The 20,117-nt window shown below is 36.4% G+C and overlaps 1 protein-coding gene across 1 annotated transcript; it reads right to left on the bottom strand.

Moving 5' to 3' along the window:
• Nucleotides 1–579: 579 nt before the first annotated feature.
• Nucleotides 580–17,619, bottom strand: LOC138305374 (uncharacterized). The gene is made up of 4 exons (XM_069245646.1): nucleotides 17,487–17,619; nucleotides 3,500–3,681; nucleotides 1,702–3,161; nucleotides 580–1,209 (listed from the first exon to the last, which is right to left on the bottom strand). Exons 1-4 carry the CDS (start codon nucleotides 17,499–17,501, stop codon nucleotides 686–688), a joined length of 2,181 nt encoding a protein of 726 aa, XP_069101747.1. The 5' UTR covers nucleotides 17,502–17,619; the 3' UTR covers nucleotides 580–685.
• Nucleotides 17,620–20,117: the final 2,498 nt, after the last annotated feature.

Below are 20,117 nucleotides of genomic sequence, written 5' to 3'. Positions count from 1 at the left end.
TTCTTTGCTTAAATTTCATCTATATAATTATATAGTAAAACATTACAGAAAATCTTAGGTTAAGGAACCTTCCTTAAAATCTTTAATGCTTTCCTATGGAGAATTTTAAGTTATCGTTTTCACAATTTAGAAGACTTTATCTTTAGAATAAATTGTGTTTCGATATTGAATCAATCAAAATGAGTTCATACAACAGGCAAGATATTTATTTAAGCAACATTGGATAAATACAGCAAACGCTATTCAAAAACCGATCCGTTGACATCTTTGGTGTCATACGAGAGATAATGTACAATATTCATACTTAGATGAGTATCTAACAATAATATTGCATCTAAAGTATTGGTACGAAATCATTGAGCAATAAAATAATTCGATGTCGAGTAAGATTGGATTACATGCCTTAGTAGAATTTCTCGCCGCTGGGACGCGTTCCGTTAGTCGGGAGCAGACGACAGGAGATATCAGTGACAAACTAGGGGTCTATATAATATCTAACTTATCAAACATAAAATTCTTGCTTTGTAAATGTTTAAGTGGACAGCCTCATCCTACGATATGATTGATTCTAATTAGAATACACTGCCTGTGAATAGATTTTGAACTGCGCTGATAAGTACGGCCCATATTTAACATTTCAAGTTCACTGTTTAGTGTATGTTATCACTATTATCGTGTCTCAACGTCAAAATATTAATACATTTCCCATTTCGTCTACCCAGGGGACAAGAGGTCTTGTATCGCGGTCTGTCCCCAGACAAATGACGTCATGCTGGTCTTTCCGTATCACGTGAAGACAGTTGACCTCAGGGTGAACGATGTATAGCATTTCCTGCCCACTATCTGCGTCCTCGTAGCACATACCCCGACAGAATGAGCCATGGAGTTTTGTCTTCCGAAACTCCACATTTGGACTGTCTATGGGATGTACAATGAGGTTGTCACGACTGTGGTCACAGACTGCCAGACGTCGTTCGCTCAACACCCTGACGTACATTGGGAAACCAACTCCGTGTATATTCAGACTGAAGATATTGCGTCCTTTTGGAGAGAATCCACGCACGCACCGGTCGTCTTCATCGCAGACGAATACGTTACCATCTTCCGCTACGTCGATGCCGCGTGGTGCTTTAAGACTACCGATAAAGGTATCGAGATATCTTCCTCCACAGCTGTACACCCTCACACTTCCCAAGCCATGGCAGGCACCTGGGAAAAGACGAGTTGATAAAGACAATGTCTTATAACACAGGCATTAGAACTTGGACAAGAAAAAGTTAACTAACATAAAAAGTGAAGGTGAAATCAAGTAGAAGCTCACATATTGCCTTCGTCAGGTTAAGCACCTATATAGATTAATGAATGTTACGCATATCCTTCGATGGAAAAGCAGCAAAGAAATGCTGACGCTGTCGTTTAAACGTAAACACAAACTTTAATAAGCGAGGAAAACTTCAATGACGGTTCTGTGGATTGGTACCGAAAATCTGACACATTACACGATACCAAACTTAGCAGTAATTGCTAAAGAGAGGTAAGTTTGTGCTCATTAAAGAAACTTAATAAATATAACAACGTGCGTATCATTGAACACCATAACAAAAACACCATAACGGCAAAATCACATCCCAGGTCAATAATAATATACAGAAGTGTTAGTCATTTAATCGGTTAATTAAGGTTGATAAACCAGTTACTTACCTCTGTCAGTAATGTAGAGGTTATATGGGGAACACCTGCTACTACTAACATCAAACGGGCTAGTGAGTTCCCGTATTCTGGCATATTCTACGCCATTTTTCCTGATTATGACTACTTCATTTTCAGTAGTGACAAACGCTAGAAGCACGTCATTGTCTCGGGGGACCTCCGCGAAACCACTAATGCTGAATGGTAGGAATACCCTTTTCAGAGTTGTACCATGTAAAATAGTGTCCTCCGTAGGTATACGTTTGTACGTGTTGAAATTCAGCTGAAATCTTTGTGGCATCTTCGCTCTTTCTATTGTTCGATCTAGAGACACTGTACTTCCGTGAAAAGTTTGGTATTTATTCGTGACGCGCAGTGGAGGCGGATCGTCTGCTCTTGGCAGAAGACGTTCATATTCATCGTCTGCAATGTGATGGTCGTCGATGGCGTTGTAGACATCAGTGTTATTACCGTCGTCAAGCGGTGAATGGTGGCCTGTTGAAGGAGAGTCTGTGCGAGCGAGGGAATATTGTCCAAGAAGGTCATTGCATGCCATGTTTTCTGTGCAAGTTTCTTCTTCCTGATTTTTAATACTTTTTGCTGAGGAATACGCTGGTGACTCATCCATCGACGTAAAAAATTTGCCATTTCGCTTTTGATCGTCATGGTCAAAAGCAATAACTGCTTTTGAACAAACAGCATAGCTTGACCCAGCAGACAGGCTATCTGGTGATTCAGATGACAAAGAATCGGAAGATTTTTCTGGATATGTGGCTTGGTTGACTTTCATCTCCGGTCCTGACTGCTGACAATAGCTTGATCCCGAGGACCCGCAAGAGACCAAATTTCGGTGCTTATTGGTAATATCACTTTCCTTGTTTGGTGTGTTCAGACTATCAACAGGGAATGGGTCAATTTCATAGACATAATCGTCGTCAGTGATTTCATAGACGCGTTCTTCAGAGTCATCATCTTTCTGATTCTCTATGTTAACAAATGAGCCTATCTGTAGTGTCTTGATTTCCGAGGAAAGGGTTGGGCTTCCCCTGAACTGAGGCATAAATATAGGGGGTGGAACCAATTGTTTCTGATTTATTGCCCCAAGACAATGCTTCTTTAGCCCACCGACACTCCTGAAAAAAACGCCCGGGTCATTGGATTTGGTTACGGTTTCTATTCTTTTGCAGATGAGGTCGAATTGTTTCAGTCGATGTTCCAGTTCTTCTTTCTGTTGTGTTAACTGATTGATGAACTCTGAAGTATTGCCCTTCATAGTTCGGACCATATCTTCCTTTCTAGCCATTATTTCACGGAGTAGAGTATTAAATGCAGCTTCAGCCTCCTTTACTGCCAACACACACTTTTGATCACATCTTTTGATTTGTCTGCCAAGGCAGGATGTTTCCCCTTTTGTGACTTTGGTTAGTTCATTCAGTTTCTGGCGGTAGTTTTTAAGAACTTCCAGCTGAGTCCTATTAGAAAGGAAACATACTAGTATATGACTTTATATAAGATTATAAATATACAGATATAAGTCACAAGAAAATAGCACAGCGATTAAACAAACATAGGAAGATCAATGATGAGTCGAAGCATAAATTAGCACCTGCTTAAACTAGTTAAATTTGTTGAATCTCATTCATAATGGAGACATTATATCATTCGATTTTAAATCGGTATCATATTTTAATTAAAATCAATGTAACTTCTTTATAAATGTTATGACTATTTTACTTTGTTAATTGAAAATTAAGATTATTTTGTTAATTGAATTAGAGAATGAATCAAAACAACACTGATTTGTAGTAACCTGTTATACTCTTCCAGTTCCTGTCGACGGTGGGACGAATGGATGAATCGGTAACATTCGTTACATATACATTCCTCACAGTCGAGACACACCAGCCTGAGGGACTCTCCGGGGTGTAGTTCACATTCCTCAAACAGATGTATCTCGTATATGCCACTGTTGGAATATGGGTAGGACATTTCCTGCAATATATAAACCACTTATATTGACATGAAAATAAAATCTGGTATTCGAAATCGAAATCATATCACAGTCATAAAAAGCATGCACAAAAAAGTGTTCATGTCCAGTTAATTTACTTTTAAAAAATCTATCAATATAGTTCTAACTGCGTTGTCAAGTGTGTCCTCATTTCGATCTAGATAAAATTGTTTCATCAAAGTCACCTACTTTAAATTGTAGCCCAAATTACTTTACATAAACGACACTCGTATACTAATCTGCACCAAGCTGCTTCATGAAAAACACCCCATACTAATCTTTTTCATACCAAGCGAGATCTACAACGTTTTCCTACTGAACTCAGAAGAAACTAATCGCTCATTTTCATAGCAGACAAGAAGCATTGCTAACTAGTACTGCCAATTGGGGTAAGAAGAATGTTTTTTAATTTCACAACGATAAAGGCCAAAAAATATAACATTCATTCGATATATAAAACATGATAGTAACAATACACGTGTGGTTTACAACCAATGGGTTGATTTGTGTTTACCATCTCAGTTTATAGACTTAGTATTTTAGTTCCTTGATGGCAGATTCACTCGATAAGATTTAATTCAGGCCATTGAGATTTCCTTTTCAACACAAAACATAACCACCGCACAAAGTCCATCCGTAATTTCTTAGTATATATACGTATTTAAGATTCCCGTCACGCTATGTTCCCGGAATAATGACATTGTACAGAAAATAAGCAGTCCTCAATGTTTTTATCTTACTCTCGTATTCTAACAGTTTAACATTTAGTAGGATGTGGTTAAATACATTGTAACCCCTGGATATCGAGGAAGTGTTCACAATAGGCCCACGCAATAGTACATTTATAGTGCATGCATTGTTGAGATATTTTAGACAGAAGGCGGGTAGCCAACAAATGAGCATGTGACGTGTCTGACGACTGTCGTTCTGATTTGCTATTATAAATAGAATATCCTTGTCGAGGAAATTTCCATTTTATTCCTGCGTTGAATACGCTTTCTTTTTATTTATAGAAAGTATTTTTTTTAAATAATAGTACTGTATATAGTACAGTTCATCGTATCTGTCCTTATATGTAACATATGTGACAATAGAGATATTACACTTTTTATTGATCATATGTGAAATAAAATTGTTTTTGGCCTGTGATAGGGCTATGTGCCTAGGTTGCACCTTTTTCCATTGTATACCTCCGTCACACCGACAATGGGAATGGACAACTGTCTCAGAAATGCTATCGGTTGGCATTTAGTGGTAAATATTACATTCGTTCAATTGGAATTCCAATATAAATAACTTTACAATAATGTTCCTGGCCATTTCTGATGTAACTAATTTTGTATCTTTTGCAGCCCATCTGGACATGGTTTAAATGGCAATACATGTACTGGATCTTCGATGCATCGAAGAAGAAGACACGGCCTATCCTGAAGTAAGAGTGGGGTTTAACATCAGTTTTACAAGATATTGATAGGAACTAATTTCTATCCTGTAGTCATAAATAAATTTCAGTGGCAGCATCATTGTTCTTGATCCAGTAATGTTACATCCAGCCAGTCGACAGACACATCTCCCCTCCTCGTCATGATTTCCTTTGGTTCACACTGCTCCGGGAGAAATTTAAATGTTGTCTGATAAGACATGAAATAATTTTATACCGAAATCGTGATATCGAGGTCAAGTCGTGACATCGAGGTCAAGTCGTGATATCGGGGTCAAGTCGTGATATCGGGTCAAATCAGGAATTTATATAAAAACTTGTTTATGTAACTTAATGATAAACTTACGGATACTATTCACGTTTTTATACAAAACTCGGATATGGTGTGCAGGAACACGGATATAAAAATGAACACGTTTCGTTGACATAATATACTATTTATATGCCTGGATCACGTGTTCAGTTTGAATAGAATATTGACACGCCAGTGCAACAATTGCCATACAAACGTATTGTCTCTGTTAATCACATCAAATGGGAAAGTGGTTGTGCTAAATTCTTCCGTGTTGGTATTGCTGCGTCCCAGAGGCTCAGTGACAGAAATGTACCTGTACCGTTTTGGGACTGATAAAGACAAGTTAATGACGCATTCTCCTGGACCCAATGTATATTCAAGTAGATCTGTTCAGACCTTTGACATCGGTAGCCCATACCCCCACACTTACAGTATCTAGCTCTATAAGGCTTCAAGGCGATGCAACAGTCTCAAGTGTAAAGAGGCCTTGGATATTCACTAAACTGGGGCTGGGTCATATCATATCAACCTCCCTGGGGCTAGGTCATATTGACCTTCCTGGTGTTAGGTCTTATTGACCTCCCTGTGGCTAGGTCATATTGACCTCCTGGGGCTAGGTGACAGGTCATATATACTAACTTGTGGAGCTAAGTCATAGTAACTTCCTGGGGCTAGGTCATACTGACTTCCTGGGGTTAGGTAATACTGACCTCCCTGGGGCTGGGTAATACTGACCTCCTTGGGGCTTGACCTCCTAGTGGATTTGTCATATCATATTAACCTCCCTGGGACTAGATCATACTGACTCCCTGGGGCTAGGTCATTCTGACTTCCTAGGGCTGGATCATACTGACTTCCTAGGGCTGTATCATACAGACGTCCTAGGTCTTGAATATACAGACTTCCTAGGGCTGGATCATACACACTAGGTCATACTGCCCTCCCTGGGGCTATGTCATAGAGACTTCCTGGGGCTAGGTCATACTTACTTCCTGGGGGTGGCTCATATGGACTTCCTGGGGCTAGGTCATACTGACTTCTTGGCGCTAGGTCATACGGAATTCCTGGGGCTATGTCATACTGACCTCCCTGGGGCTAGATCATACTGCCCTCCCTGGGGCTAGGTCATACTGCCCTCTCTGGGTCTAGGTCATACTGCCCTCCCTTGGGCTAGGTCATACCGACTACCTGGGGCTAGGTCATACAGACCTCCCTCCCTGGGGCTATTTCATACTGACTTCCTGGGACTAGGTCATACTGCCCTCCCTTGGCGCTATGTCATACTGACATTCATGGGCTATATCATACTGTCATTCATGGGGCTATGTCATACTGACCTTCCTGGGGCTAGGTCATACTGTCCTCTCTGGGGCTAGGTCATACAGACTTCCTGGGGCTAGGTCATACTGCCCTCCCTTGGGCTAGGTCATACTGACTTCCTGGGACTAGGTCATACTGACTTCCTGGGGCTAGGTCATACATCCCTCCCTTGGGCTAGGTCATACTGACTTCCTGGGACTAGGTCATACTGACTTCCTGGGACTGGATCATAAGAGTTCATAGGTCTGGGGCTTCATAGGACTAGTTTATACTTTACGGCAATATTGTAGCTCAAAAGACTTTTAGGCGGAAAATGGTATCGTCTTTGGAGTTAAAATCGGTGGCTATTACTGCTAAAGTAATGCTCATTCAAATCATTATCAAAACGTTTTATGCATTTTATAGTACTGACCTCCCTGGGGCTAGGTTATACTGACCTCCCTGGGACTGGGTTATATTGACCCTTCTGGGGGTAGGTCATACTGACCTCCCTGGGGCTAGGTTATACTGACCTCCCTGGGGCTAGGTCATACTGACCTCTCTGGGGCTAGGTTATATTGACCCTCCTGAGGCTAGGTCATACTGACCTCCCTGGGGCTAGGTCATACTGACCTCCCTGGGGCTAGGTCATACTGACCTCTCTGGGGCTAGGTTATTCTGACCTCTCTGGGGCTAGGTCATACTGACCTCCCTGGGGCTAGGTCATACTGACCTCCCTGGGGCTAGGTTAAACTGACCTCCCTGGGGCTGGGTTAAACTGACCTCCCTGGGTCTAGGTCATACTGACCTCCCTGGGGCTGGGTTAAACTGACCTCCCTGGGGCTGGGTTAAACTGACCTCCCTGGGGCTGGGTTATACTGACCTCCCTGGGGCTAGGTCATACTGACCTCTCTGGGGATAGGTCATATTGACCCTCCTGGGGCTAGGTCATACTGACCTCCCATCGGGCTAGGTCATACTGACCTCTCTGGGGCTAGGTCATACTGACCTCCCTGGGGCTGGGTTAAACTGACCTCCCTGAGGCTATGATTCCTGAGAGAAAGCTGACTAAGCTGGCTCACCTAGGAGTTTAGGGTCATCATTAAACATAATATAGAATTATTACTCATTTATGAACCTGTTGATCTCTTGCCTAAAGTCAGTGTTAGTAAAGACTTCTCAAATCATATAACCCTTAGTGGCATGTAATGCTGGCCCTGCAGGTAGGGCGTTAGAATAGTACTAGCTGCCCATATTGCATGATCGTTTTTTTTTTTTTTTAGCACTCAGGACTAAGGTCATTCTCTATGCATATATGGTCCCAATGCGACAATGGTATATAGCATATGAATATCTTTTAATATCTTTCACAATAACAAGTCTCATTGTTTCTAACAGTAATTGTTTCCGACAGAGATAGAGAGAAAGAGAGGAAAATCGAGATAGGGAGGAGGGTAGTGAGAGTAAAGAGCAGCGTAGAGAGAGAGGGGATGGAGAGATAATACAGAAAGATAGAGAGAAATACAGAGAGAGGGTGAGAGAGAGAAAATACATAAAGCGATAGGGGGAAGGGGAGAAAAAAAAACAGAACGAGGGAGGGTAAGAGGGAAAAGACAGCGGGAGTGAGCAGAAAAAAAAACAGGGGGGGGGGAGACAGGAAGAGGGAGTTAAAGAAAAGAGAGGATGTGGAGGCAAACGAGACAGTCGTTGGCGCGTGGCAAGTAGGACTACTGTAGATGAGCGAGAAAGTTTAGAGAAAAATAGAATATCCGGTAAAGGGAGTGAATGGAGAGATGAGCGACAGGCTAGAGCAAGTGCAAAAGCTAAAGTAAGCTATGTGAGAGTCATGAAGTATCATCTTTCTTACAAGGATTCACATTACGCAAAGAAAGAAGAAATGTGAATATTTATATATCGTTTGAGTGATTTTTTTTAATTGTTGTAAATATTCATTGTCTCACTTTTTCCATATTTGCTGAAGATATTCTTCTTTCAGTGTCATCATAGTGCATTTTTTTTATTATTATTATCTTTTTTCACCATTGTTTCAAATACACTGTATTTAATATCTGAGCGAGTCATGAACCAAAAACATTACATACAATTATACTTAACAAAATTGATTTCATGCGCACACAATCTTCATTTGTACATGTATACATCAAGTGCCATTGCCCTATATTCCACCAAAACAGTCCATATAAAAAGGAAAAAGGCTACGACACTCAAAACTTATACATAGAAAGTAAAAAAAAAAAAACTTTTTCAAGTATGAATACTATTTTGCATGATATTATTACAAACATGTACATGCAAATTAGACAATTTAAAGAAGTTAATTTACAAGGTATCATTACACGCATGTAAAAAGTTATTTATGCATGTGTTACTTGGCAAATGTCTTATTTTCCTTACATCGCTATACATTTTCAATTCGTTTTTTAATACCCTAAAAATGTCAATTTCCTTCGTTCTTTTTTCACTAACGTAGCACGTTTTATAAACAGAAAAATATATAATCGATACTAGGACATTTAAATCTTCATATACTGGCGATTCCGTTTTATAGCCGGTAATAATATATTTGATATTTGCTAAGTTCCTTCCAATTTTAATTTTCTTAAACGTTTCATTGACTTTTCCCAGAATCTTTTAACATGTTCACATAAAACAAAGAAATGATCGTAATCCTCCGTTACCTGACATGTAGTACACAAAGGATTGGATTCTATTTTCCATCTGTTTAGTAATTTTTTACAGGGTAGTATACACATGAAAAGTTTCCACCTAAAGATTTTTAATTTACTCTCATCCAAGGAGTGAAAACTAAAGTTGAGGCTTGTTTTTAATTGAGTATCGCTTGACAATTCAAATTTATTTTTCCAAAAATTAAATGCATGTGCTTGAATTTTCTTATTCTTTACTAATAAGTCATAAATTACTTTATTGGTAAGTTTTTCAAGAGGAATACACTGTCTACTCTTAGTCGTTATTTGCAATTTCAAAGCGTCATGCGTGATTGTTGTATTAATAGAAGAATTAGATTGGAGTTCCTGTAACCACCACTTTGGAATTGATTTTTTCAACATAATAAGCTGTGACATCCAGTTCTGTTGCGAGGTCAGCTTATTCAAAATATACTTCTCACAGATTTTTCCAGAATCATGGATTACATTGTCAATTGTTAATAGTTTATCTTTAACCAAACTTGGAAATAATCAGGAATATTTCCCGTTTTTAATATGCCTGTTGCCCCAAATGATTTCTTTTCTTATATCTAGGTGATTTCGTGGATTGCATTTGTATCTACCCCCCCCCCCCCCCCCCCCCACAATTTTCCACGCATTTATTATATCTAAATAAAAATCTGATTTAAAGTTGACTACATGATCAGTACGACTCTTCTTGCATCAGAAAATAAGGCCATCTATACCGTATTGATCAAAACAGAAAAATGGAATAGAAGTCCAGTTAGCACCAACATTATCAAAAAATCTTTTAACCCATGCCACTTTTAACATATATATATATATGAGATTCCACATCGATCATTTGTAGCCCGCCGTCCTCGTGCTTACCGATAAGTGTCTTTCTCTTAACTTTTTCCATTTTTCCATCCCAAATGTAGGTGAAAAGTATCTTTTCCAATACACTAATCTGTACTTTACTTATGTTTTGAGTCGACGCTATATATGTAATTTTAGATAAAAGTAGGGCTTTTACGACAGTAATTCTACCTAGCATAGTTAATTTTCTTTTCTTCCAATTCTTAATGTCACGTTCTATAGCCTCTATTTTAAACTCCCAGTTTCGATTCTGACAGGCCAATTTATCTGGTCCAAAAAAATATCCTAACGATTTTACTTGCCTTCTACTCCAGGTTATATTCTCATATACATTATCTCTAAATTCGTTTCTCCCTAGCCAAATACCCTCTGATTTGTCTTTGTTAATCTTTAACCCAGAAAGTTCCCCAAACCTTCCAATTGCCTCTAAGGCCGTTACTATGTCAGCATATTTCAAAAACAAAGTGTGTCATCTGCTAATTGACTTATTTTTAAATGTTTGTTTCTTACCATTACACCACATATATTCTTGTTGGAGCGTATCCTAATTGCCATTATTATTATCTTTATTTCCTCCAAAATTGAAGATTACATAAAGAATGACATTTAACATGAAAATAATAAACAAACAAAAAAGCAAATAGATATTTACAAAATATGTACAAGTTCAAGTCTAATAATTAGTAATTAGTTGATATTATTCAAAGCAATAAGGATAGCATGCTTTCAGGAGTCTATACAAAAAAGATACATTTCCTAATCTAAACTTCTCTAAGGCACTATTTGAGAGATCATAGACAAATTCTTTACCCAACAAGGTGTTACATAAATCAAAATCTGTTAAATTGTGAAGCGACGACATGAATTCTAATCCAAAATTATTTACCAAAAAACACCAGTACTCGTCACGAATTTCGCAATTTTTATCACAATGCAAAATAATATGGGTAACATGATCATTAAAATGTATTCCACAATATTGACATAATTCTATACGATTTGATATTCGTGAGTTTACACACGCATTCAAAATACAATGTACATGATTATTAAATTGTGGGAACTTTACAGCGAGTTCCCAAAGAAAGTGCAACCTATTTTTAGGGTGAATACATTTGAATCTAATAAAATCTATATCATTTGACATACGTTCTAGACGTGATCTTTCATCAAATTTGTAAACATTTTTATAAACAAGTTTTCGCCAATATTTTTTACTATGAGAAGTACCAGATTTAATATAATGAGTAAAAGAATCATACAATGAGTATTTTCGTAATATACTTATGATGTCTGGTATGAAACCTTGTTGTTTTTCTGCATTCAAAAAATACGTAAAAAATCTGGTGACAAAAATTTTGTGAATCAAGAATCCACTATCCATTGCAATAATTCTTCTTACAAACAATAATTTCCTTATGTCAATATACGATTCAATGGTAACCCACCCAAGCAATGAAACACACATGTCAGTCCTGGTCCTCATCCTAAAGCCTTGAACACATTTGGCAATAAAATTCTGCGCTCGTTCTAGCATATTTATCTCTGTGTTATTAAGACGCCACAACTCACATCCGAATAGAGCAGATGGATAGATCTTAATTTTGGCCAATTTGGCAATAGTTGCAGTTAAGAGCATTAGGATGAGCACCTGACTTTAGAAGTGACATAATACCAGTTTTTAACTTACAACATGCCCTTTTTGTTCTTTCGACACTATTTCTATAGTGATTTAACAATATACCAACGTGTTTGATTTCAGTAACTATTGGTAAAACACAATTGTAAAGTAAAATATTAGATACATTATATTTTGTGCGTTTATTGGAAAAAATCATAATATTACTTTTAGTTGAAGAGAACGTAAACCGCCACTTCCGACTATAATTTTCACATATGTTAACCATGTCTTGCAAACTTTGATAATTTGTACTTAAAAGACACATATAATCTGCTTGAGTGGTTACATGTATATTAGCTTACAAATCAACAATCAATGTGCCTTTAGCACATTTTTTTCTATTTCGTTTAATAATTCATTGATGAAAATCAGATTCAATTTGGAAGAGAGCGACCCCCCTTGTAAAATTCCTCTCTCCATTAAAACACTTTTGGACATCAAATTTTTATACATTACACAACTCTTAACATTGGTATACATTTCCTTGAGGATAACCCATACTTTGCCTATAAGCCCCATTTCATGAATTTTGTAGAGCAGACCGGCGTGCCACACAGTGTCAAACGCCTTGTTGCTGTCTAAAAATGCTACATAAACATTTGAATTGTGTTCTAAATTGTAATTAATACATTCATGTAAATTAAAGGATGTACATAGACTACATAACTGGCTTTGGTACGCGGACTGTTGTCTGTTTGGAAAGCTCTTCGAACATAAAACAGAGCTTATTCTGTCCGAAACTATCATCTCGAACAACTTAAAAATCACTGGTAATAATGTAATGCCCCTATAACTGTCCGGATTTTCTTTTGGCTTTCTTGGCCCTTATATAAGGTAATAATCAAACCTTTTTTCCAATGGTTAGGTACATACTCGTTATCTATGACCATATTAAATAAACATGCAATATAATCAAACAGTTTTTTGCCACCATATTTAAAGTGTTCATAAACTATGCCATCATGCCCTCCAGCCCTGTTGGTGTTTAGTTTTTTACATAAATTAGATATTTCAACACTTGCAACAGCGGTATCCTAATTGCCATAATTTCGGCCGCTATGATAAAAAGTAGACAAGATAACGGACAACCTTGTCGAATACCACGATGTATATTAAATCTGTCTGAAATCCAGTTATTATTAGAAACATACCCGTAGACATTATTATACATAGATTTTACCCATTTGATAAAGGATTCCCCCAAGCCAAATGCTTCTAATGAAGCGAACATAAACTCCCATTCAATCGGGTCAAAGGCCTAAAAATAAAGAAAAAAAGTCTAAAAATAAAACAGATGCACCAATGTTAAAATGTTCCGAAAAATCTATAACATCAGGAATTTGTCTAATATTGAAACCAATAAACCTATTTTTATATACCCGTTTTGGCCTGTATTAACCTGAACGATAGAGTTTGAGCAGCTACACTGTATTTTGTAATCGACATTGAGGAATGTCACTGGCCTCCAATTTTTTAAAAGATCCTCGTCACCCTTTTTGTGTATTAAAGATAAAATTCCACATTTTTGCATATTTGAAAATTCGCCCTCTGCGTAGCCTTCATTTAAAGAGTTTACAACTAAATCTCCTACATCGCTCCAAAATTTTATATTTACACTTGCTAGGCTTGGTCACTATACGCTAATACTAGCCGATTTTGTTTACCATAACTGCATGGTAACATAGAACTTTGAACTTGCGTAAGGAAATGTTCTGGGCAACGTAAAAGGACTACTTTTTTAAAAAGAAACACATGGCTTTGTTTACATTTTGACGCAACATTACGTGTATATTGTTTTTCGTAGAATTTTGGAAAAATATAAACAATATATACATGTTTTATATTTATATATGATTAAAACAATTTTTAGATTAACAATTGTATAAAGAAACGGAAAAATATCCCGACCGGGGCGACGTGCTTTCATTTTTGTTAAAAATGATGGGTGTCAAATGTAAACATAACCTCTGTGACTATGTTCGTCCTACGATCGAGCCTTTGGGGTAGACGGGTGTGAGACCCTCTAATAGAGGTCAGCTATAAACATATCCTCTTGTCTTTGTTCTTTGAGTATTTAATCATGTGTATTATAAAACATGCACCGCTAATAATCCACGTGCTGACAGTTCCGCGTCACCACAAATACATTGTATCCATCGAACACAAGTGAATTTGTTTCATCTATCGATGGCGATATGGATCTAAGCGTAGATTATATAATCACATGGCTCCCAAGGATGTAATATCGTTAAGTCAGACGACATCTCAAACACATTGAGCTACTTGAAAATCGGTGTTTTGACAACTTCGGCACACTAAAGTGTGTAAGCGTGCGTCAGCTTCGCCTCGCTGCACAATAGGCCTAACGGTCACCGAGTTCACACATGTGGCCGTGTACAAATTCTTTATGTTATTACGCTATATATTAACTTTTAGCAAAATTGAATACATATTTAAAGTTCTGATCTGATTAAATAAAATTATCTCTGAAATTTACTTTGTTTGTCATGTTTATTTTACACTAAAATATTGAACTGTTTTGTCGTCGCGGATGAATAATTTTACTTTACGTGAAGAGTCATCATTCGCTGTTCAATTGAGCTCCTCCCACTTTTGAACGACTTTTATTGAATAATTACGTCACTTTCAAATGACGATTTTATTGCATAAAATATAAATAAAAAGTCGTGTGAGTGTAAATATAGGGATTGGATTTCGTTTTTATGTTAACCATGCTTGTATGGAGCAATTCCTCTAAGAATATATTCAATATGGGGCGCTAACGCGCCGCGCCCCATAGAATATATTCTTAGAGGCTCCATACAAGCATGGTTAAAATAAAAACGAAATCCAATCCCTATATGGTTAAAACATATTATCAAAATAAGATTACGTGACCAGTACTTACATAACTGGGAGAGTGATGTGAATAACTCCTCTAAATCTACCCCGTATATGTATAGAATTTTATGAAGATATTTTAGATGATAGAGACAGAATAACGTTAGGTAAATTTCTACCCAACCATAAATTTATTGTTGACACAGGCCGATGGGGCAATATTGTAATTAACTCCCTAGTAAGCAAATATACAGGACTGTTTGGTTTATAACCTAGCGGTCGTAACATTTGAGGTACAAATATGTTTGCCGACTTGATGATGGAAGTTTTAACGACCGTTTATGCCTATCAAAGACTGAAATTATGTTTGGTCGAGAACGCCATGTACATGAAAAGATCACTCGTAAAGCGTGATTTTGAAGCCATAACTCGGATGATACGGTTCAATGTGTTGCGTTATCCATTGTCGATATTTAGCATTGTAATAATACTAAGAAATGACCTGTACTCCTTTTTCAAATTAGGCCTATAAATTTACGTCCGTTTTCTTCACGATTATAGAGTCAGTTGGATTATCGCCCGATGTAACCCGGGTATTCTCAATGTGTTTATCAATAAAATACCGTCCCATTACTTGGTAGAAATGCTACTGAAAGTTAAAATGTGTCCATGCATTAATGTGATTTTAATAGTTTTGAAGCTATATATTGTGAGAAAACGCCTCCAAATCTATCTTTCATGTCCCGAGATTAATCCTTCAAAACTGGTTACACGGCAACATTACATACGAATTGCCAGCGAGAAAGTGTTGTACAGAATATTACACGCATACGTTGTCGGAAATTAATCTTGCACAGATAATTTCAGGCCATGTCAAGTCAGTAATTAGGTAATTGTTATGTTTATAGCTGAAAAAACCTACAACCACTAATGTGTATCAAAACGAGCTGGTTTTGTTTTGATCGAAATTCCGATTGCATTTGAAGGCCTCATCCAAACAATAAAAAGTAAAATGAACACAAATTACAGAAAAATATTGATACAATTAGTTCTTAAATAATGCATGGTAATATATATATATATCCAACAGCAGGTCTGTTTTGCATTAAAAAAATCTGTTTTATTTACTGACTCGCTGGTTGGCAGAAAGCCCCAACCTGTCTATAAAGGCAACCTGTCTATAGTGACCGTTTTTCTGTCTCTTCTTCAGTGGTCGTCATAGACAGGTTTTACTGTACTTTGAAAGAAAATGTCAATATTGTAATAGTCAGCAAATTGGCGATGAATTTCATTATTTATTAGAATGTAGTACCTTATCTGCCCAAAGAACTTTGAATATTGATCGATATTTTTGGCCATGACCAAAGGTTATAAGTTTAATGAACTAATGAACTCTACTGACATAAGAACACATAAGAAATCATGTACGTTTATTAGGATAATTAAAATATTATTTGTTTTCCTTAGTTCATGTTATTAATATTTATAAACAACTACTGTGTACCTTTATCGAATACTAATGATTGTATATAATATTGTAAATATGTTTTCTCTGTGCATTTATTATGAAAAAGAGAAATAAAATGAATTTGAATGTTGCCAAAAAATATCGCATCGATTGCATACAACAGCCTACACTAGGTTGTAGTCTGTTATATACGTTTTATCACAACAACTAAGGCCTAAGCCGATTCAAGTCATACCGGGAGAAATAATACATGTAGATGATATTTGATCATACTAAGCGGTATTTCAATATATCTGAGTTCAATGTAAGTTGGTTAGACTGTATACATAACTAAGAACACTAGAGACCGATAAAATATTATTGATGAGTGATAGTTGAAGTCTCATCAAATACATCTTATCATGCGAAAACTGAATTGTAGTCAGTTTCTTGCACTATTATTAAATTTTCATAGGTCAAATCACACCAGGCTGATATTGACAGAATAACCATAGACTAAGCGATAAGATGATAGATAACTTTCAAAATTTAGTTTTTAGTGTTTACCGGTGTCAGGTGAAATATCTTATTTATGTTTGGTCTATGACTCTCTCGTAATATGAGCTTGGCCTCCATCTTAATATAATAAAAATACCCAGACAGTATACACAATGACGTTTATCATTCTATATAATAGTGTGGCTAAGCAACTGTTTTATTGGTTTTTGTGAGCCTCAGAAATCTTCAGTTTAGAATAAGTGACTACTTATATAGCTACATAAAATAAACATGTAGTTACTACACAGTTACGTAGTGACTAGTTGGCTTGACATGAACTATATATCCTCGTGGCTAGTTAGCTTGATATAGTTTGGATATACTAGTACACTAGTATCAAGTACCATCCATCTCATGGCTAGCTAGCTTGACACGATATACTAATTACAGAAGTGTCATGTAAAAATGTACCATGCATATCACGACTAGTTGGCCTGATATAGATTCGGCTTGGTCCCTTTCACCTATTGTCTTGACTAACTTTTGTTCGTTCAAGTGAATCCATATAATTATAACTAACTGGCTTGACACATTTCTATACATTTCAATCTATTCTTGTCATAATATCCAGTCTAAACGTAACACTTCATGGTTTCGACAATAACACATAAATCTATACAATGTCCAAAGAAGGTATACGGTCTTCAGACTGACCTACCTGGTTTGTAGACATTTGTGAAGTGATCTAGACACAGCCTCACAGAACCATCTCTGACATCGTGTCGGGGCATCGCACCTGGAATTACCTCCAATCAACGAAAATGGGTTATTTATATATAAAGGAAATCCCCAGTAACCGGGAAGTATTGCATTACAAACACATGCAGTCAGTCGATTGTTCACCCACCTAAGTTAACATACAATACTTAGGTAAATATACTCTGGCGCATTTACAGTTAAGCAAAGATATTAACAAAATTGATGTTAATATAACTAGTCTTGCATGTAAATATGAGTTATAATGTCAAGTTCAGACAATTTAGGCAATAGTAAACAAGGCAAAATTATAATATACAGTACATGTATATATATTTATTTAAGTAATGGAGATAAACTGAAAACTGTACAATATGTTGGAGAAAGAATTGTATCGAGGCCCGTCAGAGCCGAGATCTGTTCTCTCTACAACATATTGTACAGTTTGAGGCTTATCGCTAACTTAAAACATAGTTGTGATGTCATCTATTGTTGTTTCTGTACTTTAACTCCAGGATTATGGGATCATTACCTGTAACTGTCCTATATGTTACCTTTTACTGTCTTATATGTAATAATTAACTTACATTATATATAATAATAATAAAAATACTGTAAGAGGTATCTTCATAATTCCAATTGTTCTGAAATCAGAACGATTTTTTAAGTGTTCCAGCAAAATTAATGTAGTAAATCCCATACACCGCCTGCAAGGAGACGTCATTGGCCTATCGCTACCCACGATGCTCTCGATCGTTGTCTTATATTATGTAACTTTTCATGGGCTATTAAATCTAGATATATCAGTTTTCGACAGTTAAATTGCTATGAACATGTGTAAAACAAGCAGTCTCAACTGCTATTCCGAGACCGTAAAATGCAATCTTGGTCACCTCAGCCAAAACACAGGGGCACGCAAATTATGACAGAAACGTTTACTAGTAATTTGATTCGTATGTCATTAAAAGTATTGGAGACCTTTTGATATGCACGAGTATATCATGACGTGCAAGTGGCTGCCCGTATTATTTTTTGTGAAAAATGAATTATACGTATCTGTTATAAAATTAGGTTAGCTTTTTTGATTGTCATTATTGTTATATACACTGTATGTGATATTTAAAGGAAAACGCATATTTTACCTAAGAAGCCAATGATATATATAATGTAAGTATCGGTTAGCTTGTAATAATAATAATAATAATATATTTTATTAACGTGTCACACATTTTTACACAACATTTACAATTAAAAAATATTCATTATTAGTAAAAATGCCCAGCCATTAATTGGCTTACGAGACACGAATATGTGACTCTAATATAAGACAGTCACTTATTAGACAGTAAAAGGTAACTTATGGGAGAGTTACACAATACGGGTGAGTATATGTCTCCGGACATAATCCCATAATTATGTTAACACACAACCGCCGGAATATTCCATAATTTTTAAAGGGACATGAACCTAAATAAACTATGTAAATTTGAGTAAAATACATATATAACACGTGTCAGATACCTTACTAAGTAATATATATCAGTTAGTGTGCAAATGTGTCAAATAAAATAATTATAATGGAAATTCCATATTTCTGTATTTTGAGCCGGCCCGGTCGAATTTTGTAACGATAGTATAGTAGTGTTGAACTTTAGTGATCTCCCATAATGCACTGATATGTAAACAAAATGGTGGGTGAAAAACGTGGGTGAAGCGAACACAAACGAATTCCGATAGAAAACAGTGTACGTCAAGAGACAGTAATGTGCGCGATTGGGAAAGTAGGTGAATATAAATGGATCACTGAAATGCAAGAGACGGGAGCAACTCCCCACTTTATACTTGCGTGATGTATATATGTGCAATAAGTCAGGAACCTCCCTTCGCGGTGCCCTGTCGAATGAAAAGTCTCGTTTGACTTTTGACTTATCATTCTTACGCTAAATACAAATTGTTTTATAACAAATATGGCGTAAACTTCATTTTTCAACCATCGTAAATAGAAAATAATCTTAAAATGTGGAAAACTAATATTCATTGTCATGTCAGCAAGTTTGTTGTTCATTATAACATCGCTTTCGGCCAGCTTTCGTTTCGTGTTCCAAAATAGAATATGACGGTCTATTTTTATCATTTTGAGGTAGGTATTCCCCACGTTTTCCTGTCGTTTTAGATAACCAATCATTGTAATGAAATATTCAATAAAAATCTGAAAACAATATCTAAGCAAACAGAATAAATTATTTAAGGTTCATGTCCCTTTAAATCCAAATTACGAATAAAATCTCACACAATGAATATGAAGAAAATTTAATCCTCTATTGATTCAGAATTATATTCCATATTGAGTTTTCCTCCTTATTATGAATTCACCATTTAACACTTATTTACAACATTAACTCCAATTTCCGTTTTCTGAAAATCTTGTTTTTGTACACCACTTTTGATTTTAAATTTCCAAATCATCTACACTGTAGTTTTACACTTATTTTGATTTTGTTTCAACAAAATTGCATGAATGAAATTGCACATGGTGTAAATAAATCCAAGATTGTCCCTAGAGAGGTCGAAATTTTAAATCCTCTGAATTCAA

This window comes from Argopecten irradians, chromosome 1 (assembly GCF_041381155.1).
Source record: "Argopecten irradians isolate NY chromosome 1, Ai_NY, whole genome shotgun sequence".
Taxonomy (NCBI): Eukaryota; Metazoa; Mollusca; class Bivalvia; order Pectinida; family Pectinidae; genus Argopecten; species Argopecten irradians.
This window is presented reverse-complemented; position numbering and strand designations above follow the sequence as displayed.

What these genes read in the sequence shown, in the direction of transcription:
- LOC138305374 (XM_069245646.1), bottom strand. An exon ending in GAACTGGAAGAGTATAACAG is followed by an intron (nt 3,162 to 3,499) that starts GTTACTACAAAT and finishes CCTTTCTAATAG; the next exon opens with GACTCAGCTGGAAGTTCTTA. An exon ending in CCTCTACATTACTGACAGAG is followed by an intron (nt 1,210 to 1,701) that starts GTAAGTAACTGG and finishes GTCTTTTCCCAG; the next exon opens with GTGCCTGCCATGGCTTGGGA.